This window comes from Salvelinus sp. IW2-2015, linkage group LG2 (assembly GCF_002910315.2).
Source record: "Salvelinus sp. IW2-2015 linkage group LG2, ASM291031v2, whole genome shotgun sequence".
Taxonomy (NCBI): domain Eukaryota; kingdom Metazoa; phylum Chordata; class Actinopteri; order Salmoniformes; family Salmonidae; genus Salvelinus; species Salvelinus sp. IW2-2015.
The window spans coordinates 23798897-23825973 of NC_036839.1; the positions used below are offsets into that span (position 1 = coordinate 23798897).

Genomic DNA, 27077 nt, shown 5'->3' on the forward strand with positions numbered 1-27077 from the left:
GGTTGTATTTACAATAGTGTTTGTTCTACACTGGTTGCCCTTTTCTTGTGGTCACAAATCTTGTTGCTGTGATTGCATACTGTGGTATTTCACCCAATCGAGATGGGAGTTTATCAAAATTGGGTTTGTTTTCTAATTCTTTGTGGGTCTGTGTAATCTGAGGGAAATATGTGTCTAATATGGTCATACATTTGGCAGGAGGTTAGGAAGTGCAGCTCAGTTTCCACATTTTGTGGGCAGTGTGCACATAGCCTGGTTTCTCTTGAGAGCCAGGTCTGCCACTGTGTACAGTACTCTCTGTTTAGGGCCAAATAGCATTCTAGTTTGCTCTGTTAATTCTTTCCAATGTGTCAAGTAATTATATTTTTGTTTTCTCATGATTTGGTTTGGTCTAATTGTGTTGCTGTCCTGGGACTCGGTGGGGTCTGTTTGTGTTTGTGAACAGAGCCCCAGGACCAGCTTGCTTAAGGGACTCTTCTCCAGGTTAATCTCTCTGTAGGTGTTGGCTTTGTATTTGAAGGTTTGGGAATCGCTTCCTTTTAGGTGGTTGTAGAATTTAACGTCTCTTTTCTAGATTTAGATAATTAGCAGGTATGGGCTTAATTCTTCTCTGCATGCATTATTTAGTATTTTACATTGTACACAGAGGATATTTTGCAGAATTCTGCATGCAGTCTCAATTTGGTTATTGTTCCACAAATAATTTTGTGAATTCTTGGTTGGTGAGCGGACCCCAGACCTCCCAACCATAAAGGGCAATGAGTTCTATAACTGATTCAAGTATTTTTAGCCAGATCCTAACTGGTATGTCAGATTTTATGTTCCTTTTGATGGCATAGAAGGCCCTTCTTGCCTTGTCCCTCAGATCGTTCACAGCTCTGTGGAAGTTACCTGTGGCGCTGATGTTTAGGCTGAGGTATGTATAGTTTTTTTGTGTGCTCTAGGGCAACAGTGTCTAGATTGAATTTGTATTTGTGGACCGGGCAACTGGACCTTTTTTGGAACACCCATAATATTTGTCTTACTGAGATTTACTGTCAGGGCCCAGGTCTGGCTGAATCTGTACAGAAGATCTAGGTGCTGCTGTAGGCCCTCCTTGGTTGGTAACAGAAGTACCAGATCATCAGCAAACAGTAGACATTTGACTTCAGATTCTAGTAGGGTGATGCCGGGTGCTGCAGACTGTTCTAGTGCCCTTGCCAATCTGTTGATATACAGTGGGGCAAAAAAGTGTTTAGTCAGCCACCAATTGTGCAAGTTCTCCCACTTAAAAAGATGNGAAAATCGCAATAAACTGCTATAAACTGCTATAAGTCGGTTTAAATTAACTACCTTATGAAGTTAAGACAAAAAACAAATTAAATCAGAGCCGGAGATAAAGAACTGCTAAACCGAAAGCTTTTGAAGACGCCATGCCGGTTTCCCTCCTGCGTCAGGCGCCTCGTCAAAGGTCGGTACTTCCGTTCCAAGAGGTTTTATACTCCCCCAGATGGTGCTATCCGCTCCATTCAAAGTCTCACCGCTTACTGACATCTAGGGGAAGGCGTATGCAGTGCATGTAGCCCCATAGCTTATAAGGGAAATTATAAACCGACCCTGGAACAGGGACCTCAATTTCAGAAATCTCACTTCTTGACAGGAAGTGAGCTGCAGAATGAGTTCTGTTTCACTCAGAGAAATAATTCAAACAGTTTTAGAAACTAGAGARTGTTTTCTATCCAATAGTAATAATAATATGCATATTGTACGAGCAAGAATTGAGTACGAGGCAGTTTAATCTGGGAACGAAAAATCTTCAAAGTGTAAACAGCACCCCCTATTGAGAAAAGGTTTTAAGCTTATTGCCTGCTCTGTATAGCAAKGTGATTAAACCCATGTGCCCACATTCACTTCGCAACATCTAACAAGTAAAGGATTCTTGCACTCGGTAGGAATTAACATGTTCCCATCCATGGAAGAAAATCATTGGAGATGCTAATAGAGCCCCATAGCTCCGAAATGTAAAACGTTGTTTCTCTGTGTTAATATCTTTCTCCTCAAGACGTGACTCCAGTGTGAACCCCCTCAGTTCTGGACAGGAGGAGGTCCATGAAGATCAGCGATGATGATGGGGAAATCATCAAGAATACCCCCGCCCCAAAAAAGTCTAAAGGCAAATGTGAAGGGAAAGGGGGATACCTAGTCAGACTGTACAACTGAATGCATTCAACTGAAATGTGTCTTCCGCATTTAACCCAACCCCTCTGAATCAGAGAGGTGTGGGGGGCTACCTTAATCGCGATCCACGTCTTTGGCACCTGGGGAACAGTGGGTTAACTGCCTTGCTCTGGCAGAATGACAGATTTTTACCTTGTCTGCTCGGGGATACGATCGAGCAACCGAAGGAGCAGAGTCCGACTAAGAGACTGAGGAGGAGTCCTTCCTAGAAGGGAGTGAGAAGCCCACAACGTGTGAAGAGCCCTCAGGGGACAAGAGCCAGTCGTATAGGAAGGAGCAGAGTGAACGAACATCAACACCTGTTGTTTAAGGGACAATGACTCAATTAAATTGCCTTGCTTATAAAGCAGATACATTTTTACAAGGTGGTTGGTCCTCTATATAATTGCCCAGAAGAGAATGACTAGAGACTCAATGACTGTTTGACAGTGTTAGAGCCTTTGCACCTGTATAGCACCTCCTAAAGTCCTATAGCCAAGGCCTAAAATTAACACCTGCCAAATGTGGGTAGATTTTGGTATTTGCTGGTAAGATGTTGATTTCACGAGCCCAGTTGGGGGTGGTCAGGGCTCCACAGTGCAAACATTTCACTCGCATTTGTGAATAAAAATAGGAAAGTATGATGACATTTATATAAAATAAATGCTGGAGTAGCTGTTTTCAAAGTTTTTCTGCTGTTTTGTTTCAGAGCTGGTAAATTAATTCACGAACTAGCTAAGAATCCTGGGTTTCACCGCCGTCTTTCTGTTGTGTTGTTGCCATTGCTATCAACGTTCTACAGATGCCGCAGCATATTGATGTCTGACTGATGTTTAATGGAAAGTCTTTCTGAACAGGGGCTAATGACTGTTTTTCATCAAATTTACTCTATAGTGGCCTGGAAATACAATGACATTGCTGAAATAGACAAATAATTAGTCTAAAACAACTTTGTCATTATGTCAAGTGAATTAAAAAATATATATAATATACATTTTTTAGATTTATTTTTATCCACTGGGCTGATATGCTTGACCCTCAACTTTAACAAGATTCCCAGTACCGGCACTGGCCACACAGCCCCACAGCATGATGGAACCCCCACCAAATTTTACTGTGGGTAGCAAGTGTTTTTCTTGGAACGCTGTGTTCTTTTGCCSCCATGCATAACGTCCCTTGTYATGACCAAATAASTCAATCTTTGTTTCATCAGTCCACAGCACCTTATTCCAAAATGAAGCTGGCTTGTCCAAATGTGCGTTTGCATACCTCAAGCGACTCTGTTTGTGGCATGTGTGCAGAAAAGGCTTCTTCCGCATCACTCTCCCATACAGCTTCTCCTTGTGCAAAGTGCGCTGAATTGTTGAACGATGCACAGTGACACCATCTGCAGCAAGATGACGTTGTAGGTCTTTGGAGGTGGTCTGTGGGCTGTTTTTGACCGTTCTCACCATCCTTCGCCTTTGCCTCTCTGATATTTTACTTGGCCTGCCACTTCTGGCCTTAACAAGAACTGTGCCTGTGGTCTTCCATTTCCTCACTATGTTCCTCACAGTGGACACTGACAGCTTAAATCTCTGCAATAGCTTTTTGTAGCCTTCCTCTAAACCATAATGTTGAACAGTCTTTGTTTTCAGGTCATTTGAGAGTTGTTTTGAGGCCCCCATGTTGCCACTCTTCAGAGGAGAGTCAAAGAGAACAACAACTTGCAATTGGCCACCTTAAATACCTTTTCTCATGATTGGATGCACTTGTCTATGAAGTTCAAGGCTTAATGAGCTCACCAAACCAATTGTGTGTTCCAATTAATCAGTGCTAAGTAGTTACAGGTATTCAAATCAACAGAATGACAAGGGTGCCCACATTTTTGCATAGCCTATTTTTCACATCTGATTTAATTTCATACAACTTAATATTGCTACACTAAAAATCTTTGTCTGGACAATACACCAGTACTCCGCTTTTATTAGAACATGAATGGCATGCCACTGTGATCATTTTCTGTGACGACAGAGTACATTATTATGCAGCCTCAGAGGGGTGCAAATTAATTAATAATACAAATTATTTGATTTATGTAAATTCCATGAATACTGTATATGTCTATTTTGAGTTTTGTACCCACCCAAACTTTTTCATACGACTGTAATTATTGCCCTATTTCTAAACTTTCTTGCCTAGCTAAAATATTAGAATCTTTGATTCATTCTCAACTAAGATCTTTATCTTTGAAATGTAATCAAAATGTACATCAGTTGGGTTTTAGACCAGGCCATAGCACTATCTGCTGCATCTCTAGTTATAAATGATGTGGTTAACTGTATGGATAAAAGGCAACATTGTGCTGCCTTCTTCACTGACCTGTCAAAGGCTCGCGATACTGTTGATCACTCACTGCTAATTCAGAGGCTTTCCTCAATTGGCCTAGACCAGGCTGCATGTAACTGGTTTACAAATTACTTGACAGATGGACCTCAATGTGTATTGACTGGTGGTGTTAAATCAGGTTTCCTGGATGTTACGAAAGGTGTCCTGCACAGGTCGATTCTGGGTCCTGTACCTTTTACAGTTTACATTAACAATATCGACTTGTCTGTAAAAAACGAACCTGCAGTTGTATGCCAATGATATTGTTGTCTATGCTATTCCCCCCACGGTTGACCAGGCTCTATCTGAACTACAGTCTGCCTTCATTGTATTAAAGAAAATCTTTATTGACCTGGAATTAGTATTGAATGCAGGGAGAACTAAGTATGATGTTCTCTAGAGCTCATAATAATTACTCTGATTTAAGCATACGTACTTTTGATGGTGTCTATATTGATGATAGTGTYCCTTCTTACAAATATCTGGGCATCTGGATAGCTTTTAAAAAGCATATTGAGGCGTTAGTAAAGAAGCTGAGAATAAAAATGGGCTTCTATAGAAATAGATCCTGCCTCTCACTAAACAGTAGAAAGCAGATTATTCAGTCGACGTGTGAATGCAGCTGCCACTTCATTAAAGCCTCCAGATGCAGTTTATCATACTGCACTGCACTTTATTATAGGTGATAATTTTAGTACTCATCACTGCATTCTCTATCAGAAAGTTGGTTGGCCCTCTTTGATGTCATGTTGGTTGATACATTGCTATGTTATTTGTGGAACAATCTTCAAAATGTTCTAAAATGTTATGTTTTGGTGCCTCTAGGGAAATTCAGAAGGCCGATTGAGGACCTTAATACTGATTGTTTTTTTTGACCATGTTTTTCTTTCTACTTGCATTTTGTATTTATATTGATGTGTGTAATTTATGGCTCATCTGTAAAAGAGACCTTGGTCTCAGTATGACTCCTTGATAAAATAAAGGTTAAATAGAAAATTTAAGGAGATGGCAATGTTAGCATGAGTAACTAGTAGAAATGTTGTTTTTGCTTCCCTGGCAGTTGAAACTCAAACATAGAAGTTATAATGCATCTAAAGTAAATCTGGAGACATCACAATGATGACAAAAGCTTTTCCTACTAATTATTTGCCTCCTTTTGAAATTTCATTGTGTTTCCAAGCCAAAGTAATGCACTTTAGACAAAATCTTAATCAGTAGCAATTGAGACTGAATTGAGTTGAATGCTCAGCTAGGCATCAATCCTAAAACCAACATTCCTAACATTATTGTGACACAACGTGCAGCCATGAATATAGCCTATTCCACCTCGCGCTGCAACACTGCCTGGATGGGGGCTGTGCGCATGTGAAGAGCTATGCACCGGCATAAAAGTTGTTCTAATTTACTTGAAACAAGTCAAAAGTAAGACTTTGTCCTTGAGTTTCTTGGCTATTCACATTGTATTGTTCACAAGCAAAGTTGTTTTTCTATGTTTGAGTTTCAACTTCTAGGGAAGCGAAAACAACGTTTCTACTAGTTAGACTCAATTCAAGGGGCATTATTGGCATGGGAAACATATGTTTTTTACTTTTACTTACTTATTTTACTTATTTTCCACCATAATTTGCAAATAAATTCATTAAAAATCCTACAATGTGATTTTCTGGATTTTTTTTTCTCATTTTGTCTGTCATAGTTGAAGTGTACCTATGATGAAAATTACAGGCCTCTCTCATCTTTTTAAGTGGGAGAACTTGCACAATTGGTGGCTGACTAAATACTTTTTTGCCCCACTGTATATGTATATATGACGAGATTGGGATATATTTATTTGCAGGTCTGAGACCTGTTGGATCGGAGGGTGAGGGCTAGGGCCATTCCCCCCAGAAATGTCTGGGAACTTGCAGGTGCCTTGGTAACATCTCACAGCAAGAACTGGAAAATCTGGTGCAGTCCATGAGGAGGAGATGCACTGCAGTACTTAATGCAGCTTGTGGCCACACCAGATACTGACTGTTACTTTTGATTTTGACCCCCCCCCCCCCCTTTTTTCAGGGACACATTATTCAATTTCTGTTAGTTACATGTCTGTGGAACTTGTTCAGTTTACACTATGTCTCAGTTGTTGAATCTTCTCATGTTCATACAAATATTTACAAGTTAAGTCTGCTGAAAAAAAACGCAGTTGACAGTGAGAGGATGTTTCTTTTTTTGCTAAGTTTACATATAAAGTGACCAGAGTTAAATTATTATTATATATTTTTATTTAACTAGGCAAGTCAGTTAATAACAAAATTATTTACAATGAAGGCCTACCCCGTCTAAACCCTAACCCAGACGACGCTGGGCCAATTGTGCGCCACCCCTATGGGACTCCCTATCACGGCCGGTTGTGATATAGCCCGGAATCGAACCAGTGAGGCCTCTAGCACTGAGACGCAGTGCCTTAGACTGTTGCGCCACTCAGGAGCACCAATGACTCTATGTACATCCGTCTCTAAGGTTCAGGACAGGGTACTGGCCGGAGGTATGCTAGTGATGACTGTTTAAGAGTCTGATGGCCTGGAGATAGAAGCTGTTTACCAGTCTCGGTCCCAGCTTTGCTGTATCTGTAATGTCTCTGTCTTCTAGATGTAGCTGGGTGAACAGCCTGTGGCTCAGGGGGCAAAGCCGATTTCTTCAGCTTCCTGAGGTTGAAGAGGCGCTGGTCCTCAGTGACGTGCACGCCTAGGAACTTTAAGCTTTTTAGCCTCTCCATAGCGGCCCATTCGATGTGGATGGGCGATCTGTATTTAACATATTGTAATGACCCGGCTGGGTCATAAAGGGAAAAGAGACGGACTCTAGGTGTGCAGGTYAGAACACAGGTTTATTCCTAAACTGGGCTATTGTTCCGGCCACAGCCCACGCCGCTAAATGCCGAACGTACACAATGTTACCCTGTCGAGTTAAGGGTCACTCTCATAGGAACAGATCAAGGCCCCGAACAGAAAGAGAAGAAAGATGAGACAGTAATCCCTATTTATGCATTTCCAAATCCCGCGGGATTACCCATCATACCCCCCCAACCTTTCCATCTGTCCTGACATATTTAACCCCTGCTAGTAGCCATGAGAACCATAACACACCCAAAAATACAGAACACAATACCGGGTCGTTACAATATGATCTGTAATAAATATAATATATAATAAATATATATAATATAATATTGGGTTTGGTCACATCCTTAGTAAAGCCACGACAGCCATCAATACTATGTAAAACTATTCAATTAGATTTCAATTTGACACCATTGACACCAAATGTAAAACTATTCTCTGTTTAGGCCACACGATGTCACTAAAGACTCGTGGCACTGGCTTAACAGGTTTCAGAGCATCGGAATGGGAGTCAAATGGGTGGCACAATTTCGCCTCCCTTTAGTTATAAAGGTTCTGAGTTGCTGTAGCACTCTCTTCAAATGAAGAAACGGTGCATTCACGGAAGTACTAGTTACATAGATGGCCATATAATCCAGGAAATGAAATATATTTATCTAGTAGAGTGAAGTAGTGAACAACAGAAATGTGCATGCGTCAATTCCCAAGTGCCAAAATCCCCAGATTGACGCGTGCGCACGACAATCCCATTCTTTGTCCACCAAACGGCATTCCGGGGTGGAGACTGAGGTGCCTCGATGCTACTGTCATAACCCGACAATATTTACAAAGCTGTCAGACTTCAGATATTTGTGTTGCTCTTTCTGAACAGGTTATGGTAAGTACGAATATTAATCTATTCATAAATGCATTCATTCATTCATTCAGAGTAGATGCTCACATTGTGTGTTCTGGCAGCTACACTAGCTGTGTGTGATCGGACGTTTAGCTAGCTAATCAATGAAAAAGGGTTAGCGCCATCTAGCTCGCTTGCTAGCTAGCTAGGTAGCTAGTTCGTTCAAATAAAAGGTTTCTACTGTAGCGGTTGACTCCGATCCGTAGGAACACTCGTCAAAATATGCGGTTGTTTTTATTGTGTTTCCATTGAACTACTGCATTTTTTGTTTATTTGAACCAGATAGCGCCTGACTAAATAACGGTTTAGCAATATGAGTGAGACATGGATACGGCTGCTTTTGCTTTTAGTTATCTGTCAGCCACAAGCAAACACAAAAACTAGCTAGGTAATGTTAACTACAGTACTAGGCAACTGTACAAAGATTCAAACACAAGGATGTTTGTCAGAATTGTATCTGTTCATTCATTGTARCTAAACGTTTGGTTTCTCTGACGTACATTCAGACAGTGTAAATAACAAACAAAAGAATGGTGTCTTACAAGTCTTACTTTTGTTGTATGACTGCTTAGTTTGTGGGTAGCTTTAGGACACTACATCGGGAGTCTGTGTATTGATTGGACACCAACCAATTAACAGACTCACGATGATGTGTCCCAGAGCTAGGTTGTGGGTCTGAAAGTCTTTGTTTGAATAATCCTTTGTGAGTGCTGTGTCTATTCATGCAATCTGACAGTACCCACAAACTGAGAACCATGCTAATAAAACTGTACAGTTGACATGAAATTAGATGATATAACCTGGTCCCAAAACTCCCATGGCATAACAACTACCATGGGAGTTAGTAAAACAACACAGACTTAGGCCAGGGTATATCACTGCTGAATTTACAGTTATTTATTTGACAGATATTTCATATAAGTTATACTTCATGGTTCTTAGTATGTGGGTCAGACTTTCTGGCAGTGCAAATCTTTAGCCCTTTACCAGTTTGGCATATCTGACCAAACACTTTGACTACAAATGTATTGTCCAGACAGAGACATATTCTACGTACTTAGGAGAAGTAGGCTTTCCTCGCTGGCAGGTCACTTCATACACAAACAAAGCCATCTTATTTGCAGTGAACAAGCTGTCAGCATGTCAAAGAGGGAGAGCAAGTGGTATGAATGTGTTTGAAGTGGCATGTGTCAACGCTACAGTAACACACTGGGTTTGGGGGCTCCCGTGAACTCTTCACTGACCCCAGTTGCCATGGCGGCAGGTTGTTGAGCATTTACTATTTGAAGAGAGGAGGGTGGGATTGTGTTAACTGTCTCCCCTTCTCTATCTTTGACCCCGGTAGGGCTTCCTGGGATCCAGGGACCACTAAGTTATGAAGCTCTTTCCTTCCAGACCTTCCCTGTTCTCCAGTTACTGTCACAGCCTAAGCTTTACCTGCTGCTGCTCTCCCAACCACCATCTCTGCTCTCCCAACCACCATCTCTGCTCAGCCTGGTACTAGCAGCTTGGCTCACTCACTTCATCACAAAGAAGAAAAAAAGAGAAAGAGAGAGGGAGAACAGAACCCTCCCCAGCTGCCGTCCAGACACACATGGTGCATAGCTGCCATTCTCTAGGCTCCATCTATCCCCGTGACTCGGCCTCCAGCTAGCTCCTGGCACACAAGGGATATAAATAGGCAGCATCCAGCTAGTGTGTGGAGTGTGCACTTGTTTCCTTTTTTCCCCGGGTCATACACACGCCTAGTAGGGGTCACACCCATTTGTTTTCTGTCTTCCCTCTGCCTGGAGCAGTGGTAGTTAGTGGTGGGACCGAGGAGAGAGTAACGAGGCAGAGACCATGGAGGTCAATATGGAGTATTGTCTTGCCCAGGTGGTGCAGAAAGACCTAGGGCGGAAGGTGCAGGTGGGACAGGAGCTCATAGATTACATCGTGGATAAGGAGAAGTCCCAGGACCTGGAGCAAGACCAGACAGCTCTGGACAGGATGGTGGATGGCATCGCTACCACCTGGGTCAACTCCTCCAATTTCAAGGTAAGAAGGGTAATCATACCCCTTGACGTATTCCTTATTTTGTTGTGTTACAGCCTGAATTCAAAATGTATAAAATAAAACATTTTCTGTAACTAAGACACTCAAAAACAGTCAATGTCGTATTGGTAAGCAACTGCAGTGTATATTTGGCCTTGTATTTTAGGTTAATGTCCTGCTGAAAGGTGAATTTGTCTCCCAATGTCTGTTGGATAGCACACTGAATCAGATTTTCCTCTAGGATTTTGCCAGTGCTTACCTCTATTCTGTTTCTTTTTATCCTGAAACTCCCTAGTCCTTGCCGATGACAAGCATACCCATAACATGATGCAGCCACCACTATGCTTGAAAATATGGAGAGTGGAACTCAGTAATATGTTGTATTGGATTTGCCCCCAACATAACACTTTGTATTCAGGACATAAAGTTAATTTCTTTGCCATGTTTTTTGCAGTTTTACTTTTGTGCCTTATTTCAATCAGGAGGCATGTATAATACTATTTTTATTCTGTACAGTCTTCCTTCTTTTCACTCTATAATTTAGGTTAGTACTGTGGAGTAACTATAATGTTGTTGATCCATCCTTTTTTCCTATCACAGCCATTAAACTCTAACTGTTTTAAAGTCACCATTGGCCTCATGGAGAAATTCCTGAGCAGTTTCTTCCTTTCCGGCAACTGAGTTAGTAAGGACGCCTGTATCTTTGTAGTGATTGGGTGTATTGATACTTTGAACTTCCAAAGTGTAATTAATATCTTCACCATGTTCAAAGGGCTATTAATATCTGCTTTTTTATTGTTACCCATCTACCAATAGGTTCCCTTCTTTGCAAGGCATTGGAAAACCTCTCTGGTCTTTGTGGTTGAATGAGTGTTTGAAATTCACTGCTTTACTGAGGGACCTTACAGATAATTGTATGTTTGGGGTACAGAAATCAGGTAATCATTCAAAAATCATGTTAAACACTATTATTGTAGGGGGCTCTCGAGTGGTGCAGCGGTTTGGTCAGGGGGGGCTTTACTTGTCTTATCGCACTCTAGCGGCGGGCCGGGCGCCTGCAGGCTGACTTCGGTCGTCAGGGAACGGTGTTTCCTTCGACACATTGGTGCGGCTGGCTTCTGGATTAAGCAGGCGGGTGTTAATAAAAAGAGCCGTTTGGCGGTTCATGTTTTGGAGGACGCATGACTAGACCTTCGCCCCTCCTGAGCCCGTTGGGGAGTTGCAGCGATGAGACAAGATCGCAATTGGATATCACCCCTTTGTTAAATTGGGGAGAAAAGGGGGGTAGAGTGAGTCCATGTGACTTGTTAAGCACATTACACCTGAACTAATTTAGGCTTGCTATAACACTTAATACTTATTGACTCAAGACATTTCAGCTTTTCATTTTTAATTCATTTGTAAAAAAATAAAATAAAAATAAGCTAAATTCCACTGACATTATGGGGTATTGTGTGTAGGTCAGTGACACAAAATCTCAATTGAATCCATTTCAAATTCAGACAAACACAAMAAAATGTGGAAAAATTCAAGTGGTGTGAATACTTTCTGAAGGCACTGTACAGTTAGAGAGAAGCTAGATAGCTCCATGTCTGTCATCCCATAGAGATGCATAGAGATATGAAGGGTTTCATGAGTGTAGCTAGCTACATGTCATCGTTCAATAGAGAGAGATATCAGTCACTGGAGATATTGAGAGTAGAGTATTGATATTGACTATTGGATGTTCTTATAGGCACTATAGTATTGCCAGCCTAATCTCGGGAGTTGATAGGCTTGAAGTCATAAACAGCGCATTGCGAAGAGCTGCTGGAAAATGAAGGAAAGTGCTGTTTGAATGAATGCTTACGAGCCTGCTGCTGCCTACCACCGCTCTGTCAGACTGCTCTATCAAATATGAAATCATAGACTTAATTATAATATAATAAACACACAGAAATACGAGCCTTAGGTCATTAATATGGTCAAATCTGGAAACTATCATTTCGAAAACACAACGTTTATTCTTTCAGTGAAATACRGAACCGTTCCGTATTTTATCGAACTGGTGGCAACCCTAAGTCTAAATATTGCTCTTACATTGCACAACCTTCAATGTTATGTCATAATTATGTAAAATTCTGGCAAATTAATTACTGTCTTTGTTAGGAAGAAATGGTCTTCACACAGTTCACAACGAGTCAGGCGGCCCAAACGGCTGCATATTTCCTGACGCGAATGCGCTTTTGTTAAATCATCACCTGTTTGGCGAGGTAGGCTGTGATTCGATGATAAATTAACAGCCACCGCATTGATTATATGCAACGCAGGACAAGCTAGATAAACTAGTAATATCATCAACCACGTGTAGTTAACTAGTGATTATGTTAAGATTGATTGTTTTTTATAAGATATGTTTAATGCTAGCTAGCAACTTACCTTGGCTCCTTGCTGCACTCGCGTAACAGGTGGTCAGCCTGCCACTCAGTTTCCTCGTGGATTGCCATGTAATCRGCCATAATCGGCGTCCAAAAAGGCTGATTTACCGATTTTTATGAAAACTTGAAATCGTCCCTAATTAATCGGTCGACCTCTAATTGAGAGTAGGGCTGTTGCGTTGACGGTATTACCGCCACACTGGCGGTCATGAGTGAAAGCAGTCAAATTCCACGTGACCGTTTAGTCACGGTAATTAGGCTTTTCCAAGCGCTGATGCTGCTCATGGTCATTAGTAGTCTACCAAACTTGCTAACTGCCTTGTACTCGGCATTCTATTGTCCCTCTAATCACTCTGACATCAATGCAAATGTAGTCAAATCTAATCAAACACTTCATGAGCTCATGTTGCGCAACATTTCTATAGGCTATGCAATTGTGTGAGAAAACCGAGTGATGGCCTCTACTAAAAAGAGGATCCCATCAGCTTTCTATTGGCTAGGCCTACTTCTCAGCTTTCCTAATATTAAGCACATTTTTTATCTTTACAACTGGAGTATAGCCTACTAGGCTGGCATGAAAATGAAAATAGTCATCGATTTGCTAATTAATGTGCATAAATGCSATGTAAAATAATATGTAATAATGCCACGAAATTCTAAGCAAATCTTGTCTGCTAAATTAACTAGTGTAGCCCAGATCAGGACCTAACATAAGGACAACTCAGAGTATGCTATTCTGTTCTTCTGAAATAGGTCTAAAGAAGCATGTTGTCTATCTAAAATAAATAATGGCTTTTTTGTGAAGGTGTTCCAAAGGTCTGCATCAGTGGCTTGTAGGAGATGCTAAATGTGTTTGCTAATTAACGGTCAATTACCGGGAGGCCGACATTTATTTGCTTGACAATCACCAGCTGACACAATTTTGTGACCGCCACAGCCCTATGTGAGAGCATCAAATGGATGCAGGCTGAAGGGCTTGCTTTCAAGAGATGAGTCAGGGGAGTTGGACAGTTAGAGCAAGGAAGAGAAGTTAAGAGAGGTTTTACTGGTTGGTCAGACTGTCCAATATCCTTTGTCCTTAGGCTGTCGTGGAGCATGTTCGGTTGGTAGACAGAGTAGGCTAATGGCATCGATCCTGTGTTGGCATTCGAACATTAGCCTGTTGGTTTTCAGAGGTCAGAGTAAATTTGCCATGTCATCCAAGTTATTTCAATGAAGTCACCAACATAATCACGCTTTTCAGATGAAAGATTGGAATGGAAATCTTTTTTGGGGGGAAAGCACACTTTCATTTCAGATAGTTGGACACATTTGATGATAATTTTAGAATTAATGCTGATTTACAAAGGAAGCATCTTCGATTAAGTGCCTCCATTAAGTTTAATGACATGAATCCACAAACATGATTAAAACATGAATGTCATATATTATGCTGCTGGCCCATAAGATATCCGCTCCAAAGCAGATCTTAACAGGGTAGTGGTTCATAGTCTCCTCCTTACCATGCATGTTTTTTACAGCAATTAACTGGCCTATGTATGTAGCATATGTTATGTGCCTGGGACAAACAGACAAACTCCACTAAATTAGAATGGCAGTACGGACATTTTACCTGAATCCTTCCTTCCCAATTCTCGAAGAATCACTTCTCCTGAATAACGTGAGATGCATTGCACCTTAACATAAACTGAATTGTTCCCCTTCAAAAACAGATATTCATGCAAAAATGATTACGTAGGCCTATGACTTATCTATCACAATTGTGAGGACATCAGCAGTCCAATTTATCAATGCGCCTTTTCTTTCCCATCTGTCTGTGTTGATATTTCCTTGTATTATTTACAAAGCTGGTGATTTCTTGTTGTGATACGTCGTTTATGTATACTGGTACTGCAGATCTCTATCTAAACAAAGCCATACTTGCCCTGGCTTACATAGTTTAGTGGGTTTCAGACATTTGTCTGCCCTGTTTTGCACCCTTGCAGTCTCTGTGTTTAGCTGTTTCTGCCCCAAGCCTCAGGCCCTCTGAGCTGGTATACTAAGGCAGAGCACTCCCATCCCCCACGCATGCTGTTTCTGTCATGGCTAGGAGGTGGGCTTTAGGACCTGAAAGCTGTGTTGAAAAAGAGAGAGGCCTAATTGGAGCTGCCCTGGCCTGGTTACTGCTTAGATGAAGGGGCTCCATAGAGGTTCAGTGATGACTAAGTGAGAGGGTTTCAGGAATGGGGCTCCACAGGTCCAAAGAGGGTTGTAATCACTTTTTGATTGCAGCCCAGACGGACCACAATCCATATTGATCCTTCGCAGTGATGACACTAGTGCAGTGTCACAGGTTAAAAGTTGAAAGTCTTCATTGTCTGGTAGTGTAATGATTTCTCTGCTGTGCCTCTGAACAGCAGGCCAGGCAGTGGCTGTGCCTCGGAGCGACGCTTGCCTGGATGCAGACTGCGGTTAATGGGCCGAGTAATGTGGAAAGTATTTGGGTAGAACCAGAGAGAGAGTCTGTGTGTGTGTCGGGCATTCTCCATAAATGGGGAATTGGGGTAGATGCCTGAGAACATTTTAAGGTCAGACTAAGTAGTGCAGGCTTTATGGTCACTGACATCTCCCAATACATTGCCCTGTAGCCTAACCAAAGGATATCCACAGCTTTTCACTTTGAACACATTGACTGATCCTCAAATCTAGGACTAGGCCTATATCTGGTCCTGTCGTCACTACAGGCCTGTTGTTTGTCTCTGTTGAATGGAACAAGATAATATATAATGGAATGAACAAGTGGTCCTATAGGCATACTCTCCAATCCCTAACGGAAGAATAGTGAATCTCCTGCTCTTCTACATGTAGACTAGTCCTAGCCCGCCTACGTAGTAACTGACACTGCTCTAGCTTAGTGTGTGATGTGTGTGGAATTACTGTAGTAGTACTACTGTAGTATTTCGTCAAAGATGTTTGTAACTAAACCAAGATAGACCACAGCTTGTCGTTTCCAATGGGAACAAATGAGTCATAGTGGGCATAACAAGCAAGGAGGTGGGCAGAGCCAAGCACGCGCTAGCGATTATCCTATTGGCTCGTTCTAGTATGCATCTGCATATTTCCGTTAGGGAACGCCTACTCTGTGAAGTGCGCATGTGCAATAACTCAATTCGCCTTTGCACTCCTAAACAGCACAATTTTTTATAACTTTTGCAAAGGGTAAAGTCTACAAAATGTTGTCCACTTTGTTCATAACAGATTTTAGTTTTATGTACAGAAAACTATTGAGATCAAATGTTTAATCGATGAGAACATTTCCAGAATGTCGGCCAAAATCCATCTCGTTCCATCTTCTCCCACTGCCCCACAGTTGGCTTCCTCACTACCATATTTGGTAGTGAGTGGAAACGCCAACCGGATGCTTCACATTTATACATCCAGTGAAATATCTGTCTCATTGTTCAATCTGTGATTTAGTCCTTCATTTGGCAGACTGTCCCATTAAGACTTACAGGGAGGGCAGTGATAACAACAGTACATGTCTGTCCTCTCAGCTCACAGTGGACATCATCATGATTTGTACATATGTAATGAGGAAATACAGGCAAACAACCAAGGGAGAGCTGTGATCGGTGTGCTAGTAGTTGACATTTCCTTTCTCACAATGGTTTCTCTGCTGCAGTCTTTATTTTCATGTCTCTGCCATACAAGGGTGTGTCTGTAGACCCAGCAGCCTTGCCTCACYTCAACTCTAAAACAACATTTAACATGTAATGGTAGACCTAATGAAAGTTTAATGATGCAGGTGTGTCTGATGTTGAATAAATATCACAATAATGGGAGCAGTATTTTCAATGGCATATTACACTGTCATTATAGCAGCTAATCCTGAGGTTTCTCCAGGCAAGATGAATGTGTGTCTAATGTCTGCACTGTGGCCTGTCAGAACATAGGCCTGCTTGCGGTACTGTGTGTTTATGTTTGGTAAAGTGCTTGCTGGCCCTGCTCTCCTGCTTGTCTGGCGCTGCAGTATCCCTTGAGGCATCCAAACTCAGGTCTTCTGCAGCAATCGCCACCTGATTCTGCCCTGCTCCAATCCACCAAAGCACACTAAACCCCTCCACCAAAGCACACTAAACCCCTCCACCAAAGCACACTAAACCCCTCCAAGCCAGATAGCATCTCTACTACCCCTTCCAGAACCAAAATGCACAGTCATCCACTGGCCCCTGGCGGGGGGTCCACACAACCAGCACACCACTAAAGCGCGCCGTCCTATCCAGAGCACACTAAACGCGGCCACCAAAGCAGCGAGGCCGTTCTGTACTGTTAAGCTAAACCCCTCCCCAAAGCACACTAAAGCCCCTGCCACGCCAAAGGCACACTAAACCCGTCCACCAAAAGCCACACTTAAATTCCTTAGACCCCCAAACCAAAGCACACTAGAACCCATTCACTACCAAAGCACAAACTAAGACCCAGTCCACCCAAAGCACACCGAACTACCTGCTCCACCTAAATGCACACGAAACCCCTCCACCAATCAGCACACTAAACCGCTCCACCAAAGCACACCAAACGCTAAACCACTAACCGGCTTCAACCAAAGCACACTTAAACCCTACCCAAGGCCCACTAAACTCATCAAGACACCTAACCTCCACAGAAGCACACACGTAAACCCCCTTCCACCAAAGCAACGCTAAACCCCGTCCAACCAAAAGCGCGCGACCACTGAAACCCCTCCACCAAAACACTACTCCCAACCACACTAAACCCGTTATCTACCACCACAACAACACTAAACCCCCTCCACCAAAGCATCATCCTAAACCCCCTTCCACAAAGCACACTAAGCCTCACCAAAGCACACTAAAGCCCCTCCACCAAAGCACACTAAACCCCTCCACCAAAGCACACTAAACCCCTCCACCAAAGCACACAGCCTACAACATAAACCCCTGCCAAAAACACCACTAAAACCCTAACCAAACACACACTTAAACACCCTCCACCAAAGCACACTAAACCCCTCCACAAAACACACTAAAACCTCCCTACCAATTCAACACCAAACTCCTGTAGCTCCTATTATGTTTTGTAAGTCATTGCGGATATTGTTACCCAAAGCAACAGCTTACCTTACTGACGCACGATTCTGAAAACATAGCGTCCAAGGAAAATAATACTCACCATTCCAAGGTCACAGCAAAATAGAACCTCAAGCTGGGAGAGCCGTCTCTCTGCCATCAATGCCCTTCCACAGAATTCCGCTGTTTCATTGATTGAGCTTGGAAGGAAGAGCCAGGTTTCGACAACACCGCCTCAATATTTCTCGCTCTCAGCGCTTCTTAACATGCTTGCGCTACCGCGAGCCAATGTCTCAGTGGAGGTTCAACGGTCCTCTCTCTCTCTCTAGCCTCACCCCTCTCTCTCTCTCTCTCTCTTTTAGCCCCTCACCCTCTCCTCTCTCTCTCAATTTCGTTGTTCCGTCTCTCTCTCTCTCTCTCTAGCCTCACCCCCTCTCTCTCCCTCTCCTCTAGCCTCACCCCCCTCTCTCTCTTCTCTCCTCTAGCACCCTCTCACCCCCCCTCTCTCTCTCTCTCTCCTCTAGCCCTCACCCCCCTTCTCTCTCTAGCCTCACCCCTCTCTCTCTCCTCTACCTCTACCTCACCCCCTCTCTCTCTCTCTAGCCTCACCCCCTCTCTCTCTCTCTCTAGCCTCACCCCCTCTCTCTCTCTCTCATAGCACTCACACCCCCCCCTCTCTCTTCCTAAGCCTCACCCCCCTCTCTCTCTCTCTAGCCTCACCCCCCCTCTCCTCTCTCTCTAGCCTCACCCCCCTTCTCTCTCTCTCTAGCCTCACCCTCTCTCCTCTCTCTCTAGCCTCACCCCCCCTCTCTCTCTCTCTAGCCTCACCCCTCTCTCTCTCTCTTACGCCTCACCCCTCTCTCCTCTCTCTCGAGCCTCACCTCCCTCTCTCCTCTCTCTAGCCTCACCCCCTCTCTCTCTCTCTTAGCCTCACGCCGTCCTCCTCTCTCTCTCTAGCCTCACCCCCTCTCTCTCTCTCTAGCCTCCTCACCCCCCCTCTCTCGTCTCCTCCTCTCTCTAGCCTCACTCCCTCTCCCTCTTCCCCGCTCTCCTTCTCTCTCTATCTCTCACTCTCGCGATCGTCTCTCTCTCTCTCTCTAGTCCTCACCCCTACCCTCCTCTCTCTCAATTCTCTCTACCTACCCCCGGTCTCTTCTCTCTCTCCTCTAAACCGCCACTCAGGCCATTTCATTTCAGCCTTCCAGACTGCCTTTACTTACCCTCAGGTCTCTAACAAGACCTCTTTGGGCCATGACTCCCCTCGCGTCTCTCGTCTTCGGTGAGTCACGTCATCTGGTGTGGGCCCACCTCAGTCTTCTTTCTCTCTCTCTTTAGCGCCAATCACCCTCTCTCTCTCATCTCTCATCTAGCCTCCCCACGCCTCTCTCTCTTACCCTCCTCTCTCTGCTCACCCCCCCTTCCTCCTCTGCAAAGTCCCCCCCTCTTCTCTCTCTTCTCTTAGCGCTCACCCTCCTCTTCGGACCCACCCCCTCCTCTCTCTCTCCTATAGCCTCAACCGCCCCTCTTCTCTCTCTCTCTAGCCTCACCCCTCCTCTCGCTCTGCGGTCTCGTCTAGCTCCTGCACCCCTCTCTCTCTCTCTCTAGCCTACCCCCCTCTCTCATCTTCTCCTCACCCCTCCCGCTCTCTACCTCACCCATCTCTTCTCTCTCTCTCATAGCCTCCAACCCCTCTCTGCCTATCTCTGCCTACCCCCTCCCATCTCTCTCTAGCCTCACCCACCCCCTCTCTCTCTCTTAGCCTCACCCCCCTCTCTCTCTCTCGTTCTAGCCTCACACCCCTCTCTCCATCTCTCCTAGCCTCACTTCCCACCCTACCATCTCTGCCGTCGTTCTCTACTATACTCCCCGCTCTCTCTCTTCTAGCAACTTGCTACCCCCCTGCATGACTCTTCTCCTCTAGCCTCAACCACCCTCCTCTCTCCTCTTAGCCTCACCCCCCCTCTCTCTCTCTCTACGCCTCACACCGAACCTTCAGTTTCTATCCTCTCATCATCCTAGCCTCGAACCCGTTACTCGCTCATCTCTAAGCGCAACGCACATCTTCTTCTAGCCTCACCCCCTCTCTCTTCTCTCTACTAGCCTCACCCCCTCTCTCTCTTCTCTAGCCCACCACACCCCCCTCTCTCAAAAGACCCTCCTCTCAATCCTCTAGCCTCACAACGGGCTCCTCCTCTCTCTCTCCTCGTTAGCCTCACACCCCCCTCAACGCTGCTCTCTCCATCTCTTCTAGCCCTCACCCACCTCTCTCTCTCTCTCTCCTAGCTCACCCCACCCCCTCTCGTCTCTCCTATGCCTCATCCTCTCTCCCTCTCTAGCCTCGACCCCCCTCCTCGTGTCTGCTCATCTAGCCTCACCTCTCTACCTCTCCGACCTCCCCCTCTCTCTCCTCTCTTCTAGCCTCACCCCCCCCCTCTCAGCCTCACCCTCTCTCTCTCTCTCTAGCCTCACTCCCTCGCCTCTAACTCACCCTATCTCCTTCTCTCTCACCTCTCTCTCTCTCTAGCCTCACCCCCCTCTCTCTCTCCCTCTGGCTCCCTCTCCCTCTAGCCACGCCCGCCCTCTCCTCTCTGTTCTAGCCCTCACCACCCCACTCTCTCTCTCTCATAGGCTTCAATCAAGTTTTCCCTCACCCGCCTCTCTCTTCTCTCCTCTTAGCCTCACCCCTTCTCTCTCTCTAGCCTCATCAACCCCCCTCTCTCTCTTCTCTAGCCTCACCCCCTCTCTCGTCTCTCCTGTGTTCCTAAGCCTCACCCTCTCCTCTCTCTCTCTACTCTAGCCTCAACAACCTCGTCCATCGATCCTGTCCAAACCTCTCTCTGATCTCCTACTCTCTAACCCCCCCCTCTCTCCTACGCGCGCTCTCTAAGCCTCACACTAATATACAACTGCTTCCGCCTCTCTCTCTCACAATAGGGCCTCACCCCCCCCCTCTCTCTGTCTACTTTTTTCAGAATAACTATTTTTCTCTACCTCTTTCTCTCTCTCCCTCTCGCTTTCTCTGCCTCTGTCACTCCCTTTCTCTCTTTCTGTCTGGTTCAGAGACACCCCAGCAAGAACCCTGTCTCTATAGTTTTGGGCTGAAGCGTTGTCACCCTGTGTCAGGGTGTTTGTGAAGTCTCTGTCAACACTGAGGCACAGAGCACTGTGACACTGAGCTGCCCTATAGGCCCTGGTCAAAAGTAGTGCACTCTAGGGAATAGGATGCCATTTGGGACAAATACCCTGTGTCTTACAGGCTGCAGCAGCGAGAGAGAGGTTGGCTCGCTAGCTGGTGTAGTCCTGTCCTCTAGCTGGTGTAGTCCTGTCCTCTAGCTGGTGTAGTCCTGTCCTCTGGCTGGAGGAGTCCTGTGTGTCGCCCCCACTGTCCCTCTCTCCTCTGAGGATGATGGCCATCGGACAGACGAGAAGAGGACAGAGGGCACAAATGTCACAAAACCATTATAGTGGCCGGCTGATATTGGCCTTGTTGCTGTACTGACATGATATGCAGTATGCACTGTCAAAATCAGGATAAGTCAATAAGCCCTGTGGCTACATTGAAGGTGTATTAGCATTAAGTTGTCACTGAAGAGGCCACCTAAATCATACAAACCTGAGGCAAACTGGCACTGGTCCAACGTACCCTCAAACCATATTCTATGTATACAAATAGTTCCTCAATAATATGTTCTGCTAATCGTGCAATGCTGCTTGTSCAATGTAGCCTCAAACTATATTCTATATTCTACATACTTCCTCAGTCAGTATATTCTGGATTGCTAATGCTAATCCAGTACTGCTACTTGTCTTTCCCCTGGGGATGTTCTTTTATGATAGATGGCATTTGTCATGGAAAGCTGCTCCTTCGTTTAGCTCAGCTGCAGTTGTTCACAGTCCCACTTGGCTTCAGGTGGTGAGAGGCAAGGAGGGGAACATGTCCCTCGTTTGAGTGATGGGAGCAGTAAAACCAGTCCAGTAAGCCTCGAACCTTTCCCCAAAGCCTGTGCTAATGCTCTGGTCTTAATTCACCTTGTATGATATGTGGCTTACTGGCTAGTTTGTCACTGTAATATGATGCACTGTACAGCACAGCAGCAAGCCCAGCCTTTTCTTCTTGGAAACMTGACTGACTGACCTGCTGACTGACTGACTGTTGAAGCTAGCACTACTGTGGGACAGGGACAGGTAGGACTGTAGGGTTCAGTACTGAAACGTCTCTGGGGTCATGTCAACCCACTGAGGAGGACTTTGTGCCGGTAGAACCAAGACAAACACAAGCCTGTGTTAAACGTTAATCCAAAATATTTCCTTGTTATGTTTTGCGAAGCCTTAGGAATGCACAGAGCACCAGTGTAAGGATTAGGCAGAGGAAGGCTGTGGACACAGTCCCTCTCCGTGTTCTTCTTGTAATGTAGTGTAGCCATTTATTTGGTGCAAACAGCCGTTAGACTGTAAACACTGATGTGTGGTTGGAGGGAGCACAAGGCTGCAGTCAGTGATGTTTACAGGGGGGGTTAGGTGCTCTATCTTAGCTTCCTGTCCTCTGCTCTGGGCCTCCATACGATCTCCACACACTCAGTCTGTCTTTCTGTCTCCCCCCCCCCCATCTGAGCCAATGCACTATTGGAAGACTGCCATCCACCTCCATGTTCTCTTGTGAGATTCCTCTTAACCCTGTCTGAGACTAGCCCCCCCTATGGCAGTCCTTCTGCATCATGTTTCATTTCTTTAGCTAGCTACATTCTGTCCTTGTTCTCTGAACTGAAGTCATTGGATGGATGATCATATTGTATCTTGCTGCAGTGTGTTTGTGTCTGCATCCATGATCATATGTGTGTGAGTGTGCAGTTAACCTAAGTGCCTGTCCGTGTGCTGTGCAGCAGGTTTTAATGCCGGTGCTGCTGCGGTAGTGGTGTTTTTAAGACGGCAGCGCTGTACTGTGGTGATGTGGAGCTCCTGCGAGAGCACTTCCGGGCTGGCAGCAGGGCAGCGCCATGATGGGGTTGACACAGAGGGGAGGAGGGAGGAGGAGGATGGGATAGCATGGGGAGAAAGGGGACTAGAGTATGTCTTAATGAACTGCTACTGGACTGCTAGTGTGTGTGTGTCTCTCCTCCTCTCTTTGGCAGCCTGCCAGCTCCCTTTTTCTCTCTCTCCCCTCTGTCTTCTCTTGTTAACCCTGTCAAGGCATCATCTCTAGGCTAAACACAACCCAAAGTCATGACAAGCTCTTTGTTGCCAGAGTATCCCTGCTGCGGTCTCATCCCTGTCCTGTTGGGCTGCATCTCTGCTTTGTCTGTCACTCCTCTTTGTACTGTTTCATTTGSGCTGTTATTTCATCTGTGGGGTAGTTTATTTGTCGAGTTAAGCAGCATTGCACATCTTAATCCCAGGCATGCTTACATTTCCTTATACGTTGCATTTTTCTGTGTATTCGGTGGTTGTGTCAAAGCATTATGCTGGAGGGAAAGAAAACCAACTTTGAAAATTAAGCAAACATTCAATGTTATCACTCTGAAAATTCTAAACCTAGTTCACCAGCAGGTGAATATGGGATCTCTGTGGCAACCAGACAATAGAGATGGGAAAGGATAGGCATTAACTCACTCAGTCCTGCCCTCAGACGCTCATTATAGCCCTTTCAGAGATGATTGGGGAACATTTTATCATATTATTCATCAGGCCAATTAGAGAAAGGTTTGGTTTCCTGTGAGATGTATCTAAGATGATAGGCCTATTTCTCTAACTAAAGGGTAGGTAGGATAAATGTAACATATGGATTTTCATTAGTACACACACAAGTCCCAATGCAAAGTTAGACCTGACTTTACTTTCTCAAGTTATTACATAAAAACGATCAGAATGCCGGAAAGTGTTTTTGCGGCGTTTGACATAATATGGAGTACCCGGCAACTTCAAATACAGTGCATTCGGAAGTATTCAGACCCTTTTGACTTCTTCCACATTTTGTTACGTTACAGCCTTATTCTAAAATGGATTAAATTGTTTTTTCACCCTCATCACAGCAGAGAGAGAACCTTTGAGTGTAGCTGCTGTCCATAGTGCTGCAGTCCGTCACGACTCAATATGACTCAAGCACAGCTGAAGCTGCCCCTTGACCATCTAATAGCATTTTCGACCCCTCTGTATCAGAGACTTCTAAATTCTGACACTGTACAATATAATCCCTGTTTTATATGAGAAATGTACTGTACCTTCTGTTTTATAATACTTGGAAACCGTTGTAAACATTTATTCATAAACTCCTCTCTCTAAGGCTACTCCCTGACATACGGGCTCCCTACGGGAGGGCAGCTCCCGCTCAGCCCAGTCTGAGTTGATCTCTGTCCTGGCACCCCAGAATCCCTGCCCATCTATGTCTGTGATATGTGGTTGTCCCACCTAGCTGTCTTAAGATGAATGCACTAACTGTAAGTCGCACTGGATAAGAGCATCTGCTAAATGACTAAAATGTAAATGAATGCATAGTGAATTGCGGGATGTCTGTGGCCTGAAAGTGGGGCTTAGCTTGAGGCCCCGAGTGGCTGATCAGATGAGCGTCAATAAGGATGGCCCCTCGTCTCCTAAACAACAGGCCCCTGTGTGTAGGCCCCTCTGTCATGGACCCTATCTAAAGGCTGTCTTTCCATCTTTGTTCCTCTCTTGTGTTGTCTTGTTTTGCTGTAATCCAGTGTTTGCAAAGTCCCTTCCTCTCAATTCAATTAGGGTATACAAGCGATCACTTGATTACAACCGCAGTTGATTCATGTAGCATATGTTTTTTTTTTGTGTGCACGATGTATCATGCATGAAATTAAATGAAATCAAGCTTTATTCATACAGCACATTACAGACATGCAATGCAATGTGCTTTACAGGGGGGAAAACAAAATAAACGATGAAAATAAAAGTTGAAATATTACTATATATAAAAAAACATGAACAATTAAAAAAAGCACCCCATGGAAAAGCAAAGCTWAAAATGTGTTTTAAGATCTCTTTTAAATATGTCCACAGTTAAGGCCCCCTTCAGGTTCTCTGACAGGCTATTCCAGAGGCTGGGGGTATAACATCTAAAGACTGCCTCGCCATGCCTCTTGGCCCAAGGCTTTGGGATAGTTAAAAGACCAGTGCCAAAGTACCTGAGGGACCTACTGGTTACATAACTTAAAAGCATGTCTGACATGTATTGGGGTGCACAATTATGGATTGATTTAAAAACCAATAGAATAATCTTAAAATGTATTTTAAAACTCATAGGCAGCCAGTGCAGAGACTTTAAAACCTGTGTAATGTGTGCTCTCCGTCTGGTCTTGGTCAGTATCTGTGCTGTAGCATTCTGTATGTTTTGCAGTTGACCAGTGGCTTTCTTGGGTAGGCCAGATAGGAGAGCATTACAGTAGTCAAGCCTGTTTGTAATCAAATCTCTGTATCCGCCTGAGAGAGAAACGGCCGCACCATGGCAATGTTCCTCAGCTGGTAAAAAGCTATTTTGGTCACATTCCTAATGTGTGATACGAAATTTAATTCAGAATCTAAAATAACACCTAGGTTTTTTGCCTGGTGTTTTATCTTTATTGCCTGTGAATTCAAATGTGCGGCTAGATTCTCTCTGTGCTTTGGCTCCAACAATAAGTACCTCAGTCTTGTCTTGATTTAGCTGGAGGAAGTTGTGAGGCATCCAAGTATTTAAATCACTAATACAGTCTATTCATTTATCCGTAGAGCTAAAATCCTCTGGTAACACAACATAAAGTTGTGTATCGTCTCCGTAGCAGTGAAAATCAATGCTGTGCTTTCTGATAACGCTAACATATATAAACTGAACRGTGCCGGACGCAAAATCGAACTTTGGGACGCCAAGTGATATGTATTTTCTCTGCGTTTTGTTMACCAAGGGTGATAAACTCTTGACCGGTTAAAATAAAAAACCAATTTAGAACTTGACCGGGTAGGGCACCCACCTCTCCAGTCTGAGTACAAGGACCGAGAGCTGTTTGGCATCTGTGTTGGTTCTAAGATAATTTACCACTAACTAAGGCTGTCTCTGTGCTGTGGTGGGCACAGAAATCAGATTGGAATTGTAAAAAAATACAGTTGTCACTTAAAACATTTAGCTGTTGCTCTAGAATGGTAGGTTGGAGATTGGCCAAAAATTGCTAATCGCTGAAGAATCTAGATTACTTTTATTCCGAGAAAGTGCCTTTGAACAGGGAGTGATTAACAATAGCTTTCACTTCTTCAGATATGCAATTAAAAATTGTTTATATGAAGGTGGTGGGGATAGGATCCAGAAGGCAGGTAGAAGGCTTAAGTTATGCTCAGGAAAGGGATATCACGTCTGTGTCAACCAGGGAAAATAAATCCGTAGTGCCTTTGCGTGGTAGGCTATGGCACATATCATCAAACTTCTCATCAGATCTTGCTTGACTGACACCCAGCCTAATGTTGGTTATCTTATCTCTGAAGTATGCCGCAAACTCATCACATTTAGATTAGGAGGAAAGTTCACATAGGTTTGCGGGGTAGGATTTATCAGGTCGTCAATGGTCGAAGAGCACTCTTGAATTATTCTGATTTAATGGTGATCAAGTTAGAATAAGCATTTCTAATTGCCTTGTGTATGCCAAGTTGCTCTCTCAGAATATCATAATTGACCTGCAACTTTTACTTTCTCCACTTCCGCTCTGCCTTTTTGCAATTTCTTTTTAATTGATTAGTTTCCTCACTCATCCAAGGGGCTCTCCCTTTGGATGTGGCCTTTTTCAACTTTACTGGAGCCATGGCATCAATGGTTGCCCTTTAATTTGCTATTAAAGTTATCAACTAAATCAACACGAGGAAGGCAAAATAGGTGATGGAGTATTGTTCATACACTCAATAAAATCTGTAGCAACTTCAGAGGTAAGATAGCGTTTCTTAATAATGCGTTCAGTATTACCCTGTGCTATGGGAAACAAGGTAGTACAAAATACACAGTGGTGATCAGATAAAGCAACATCAACAATTGAGGATAAGTCAATAGAAAGCCCCTTGGTAATAACCAGGTCCAGAGTATGGCCACGGTTATGGGTTAGCCCAGTAACATATTGGGAGAAAGTCCATAGAGCTCAAAAGATTCATCAATTCATTGGGCTTTGTCAAMATACATATTCAAATCACCCAACACAATGATTTTATCATAGTTCTCAAGGACAATAGACAATAGTTCAGCAAA

At 44.1% G+C, this 27077-nt stretch overlaps 1 protein-coding gene across 1 annotated transcript in view; it reads left to right on the forward strand.

The window, feature by feature from the left end:
* Positions 1 to 8213: 8213 nt before the first annotated feature.
* LOC111972956 (CLIP-associating protein 1-like) overlaps positions 8214 to 27077 on the forward strand; it is a 94228-nt gene continuing 75364 nt past the window's right edge. Inside the window, 2 exon segments of the mRNA XM_070446276.1 lie at positions 8214 to 8322; positions 9686 to 10377. Coding sequence (XP_070302377.1) covers positions 10183 to 10377 — 195 coding nt within the window. The 5' untranslated portion in view covers positions 8214 to 8322; positions 9686 to 10182.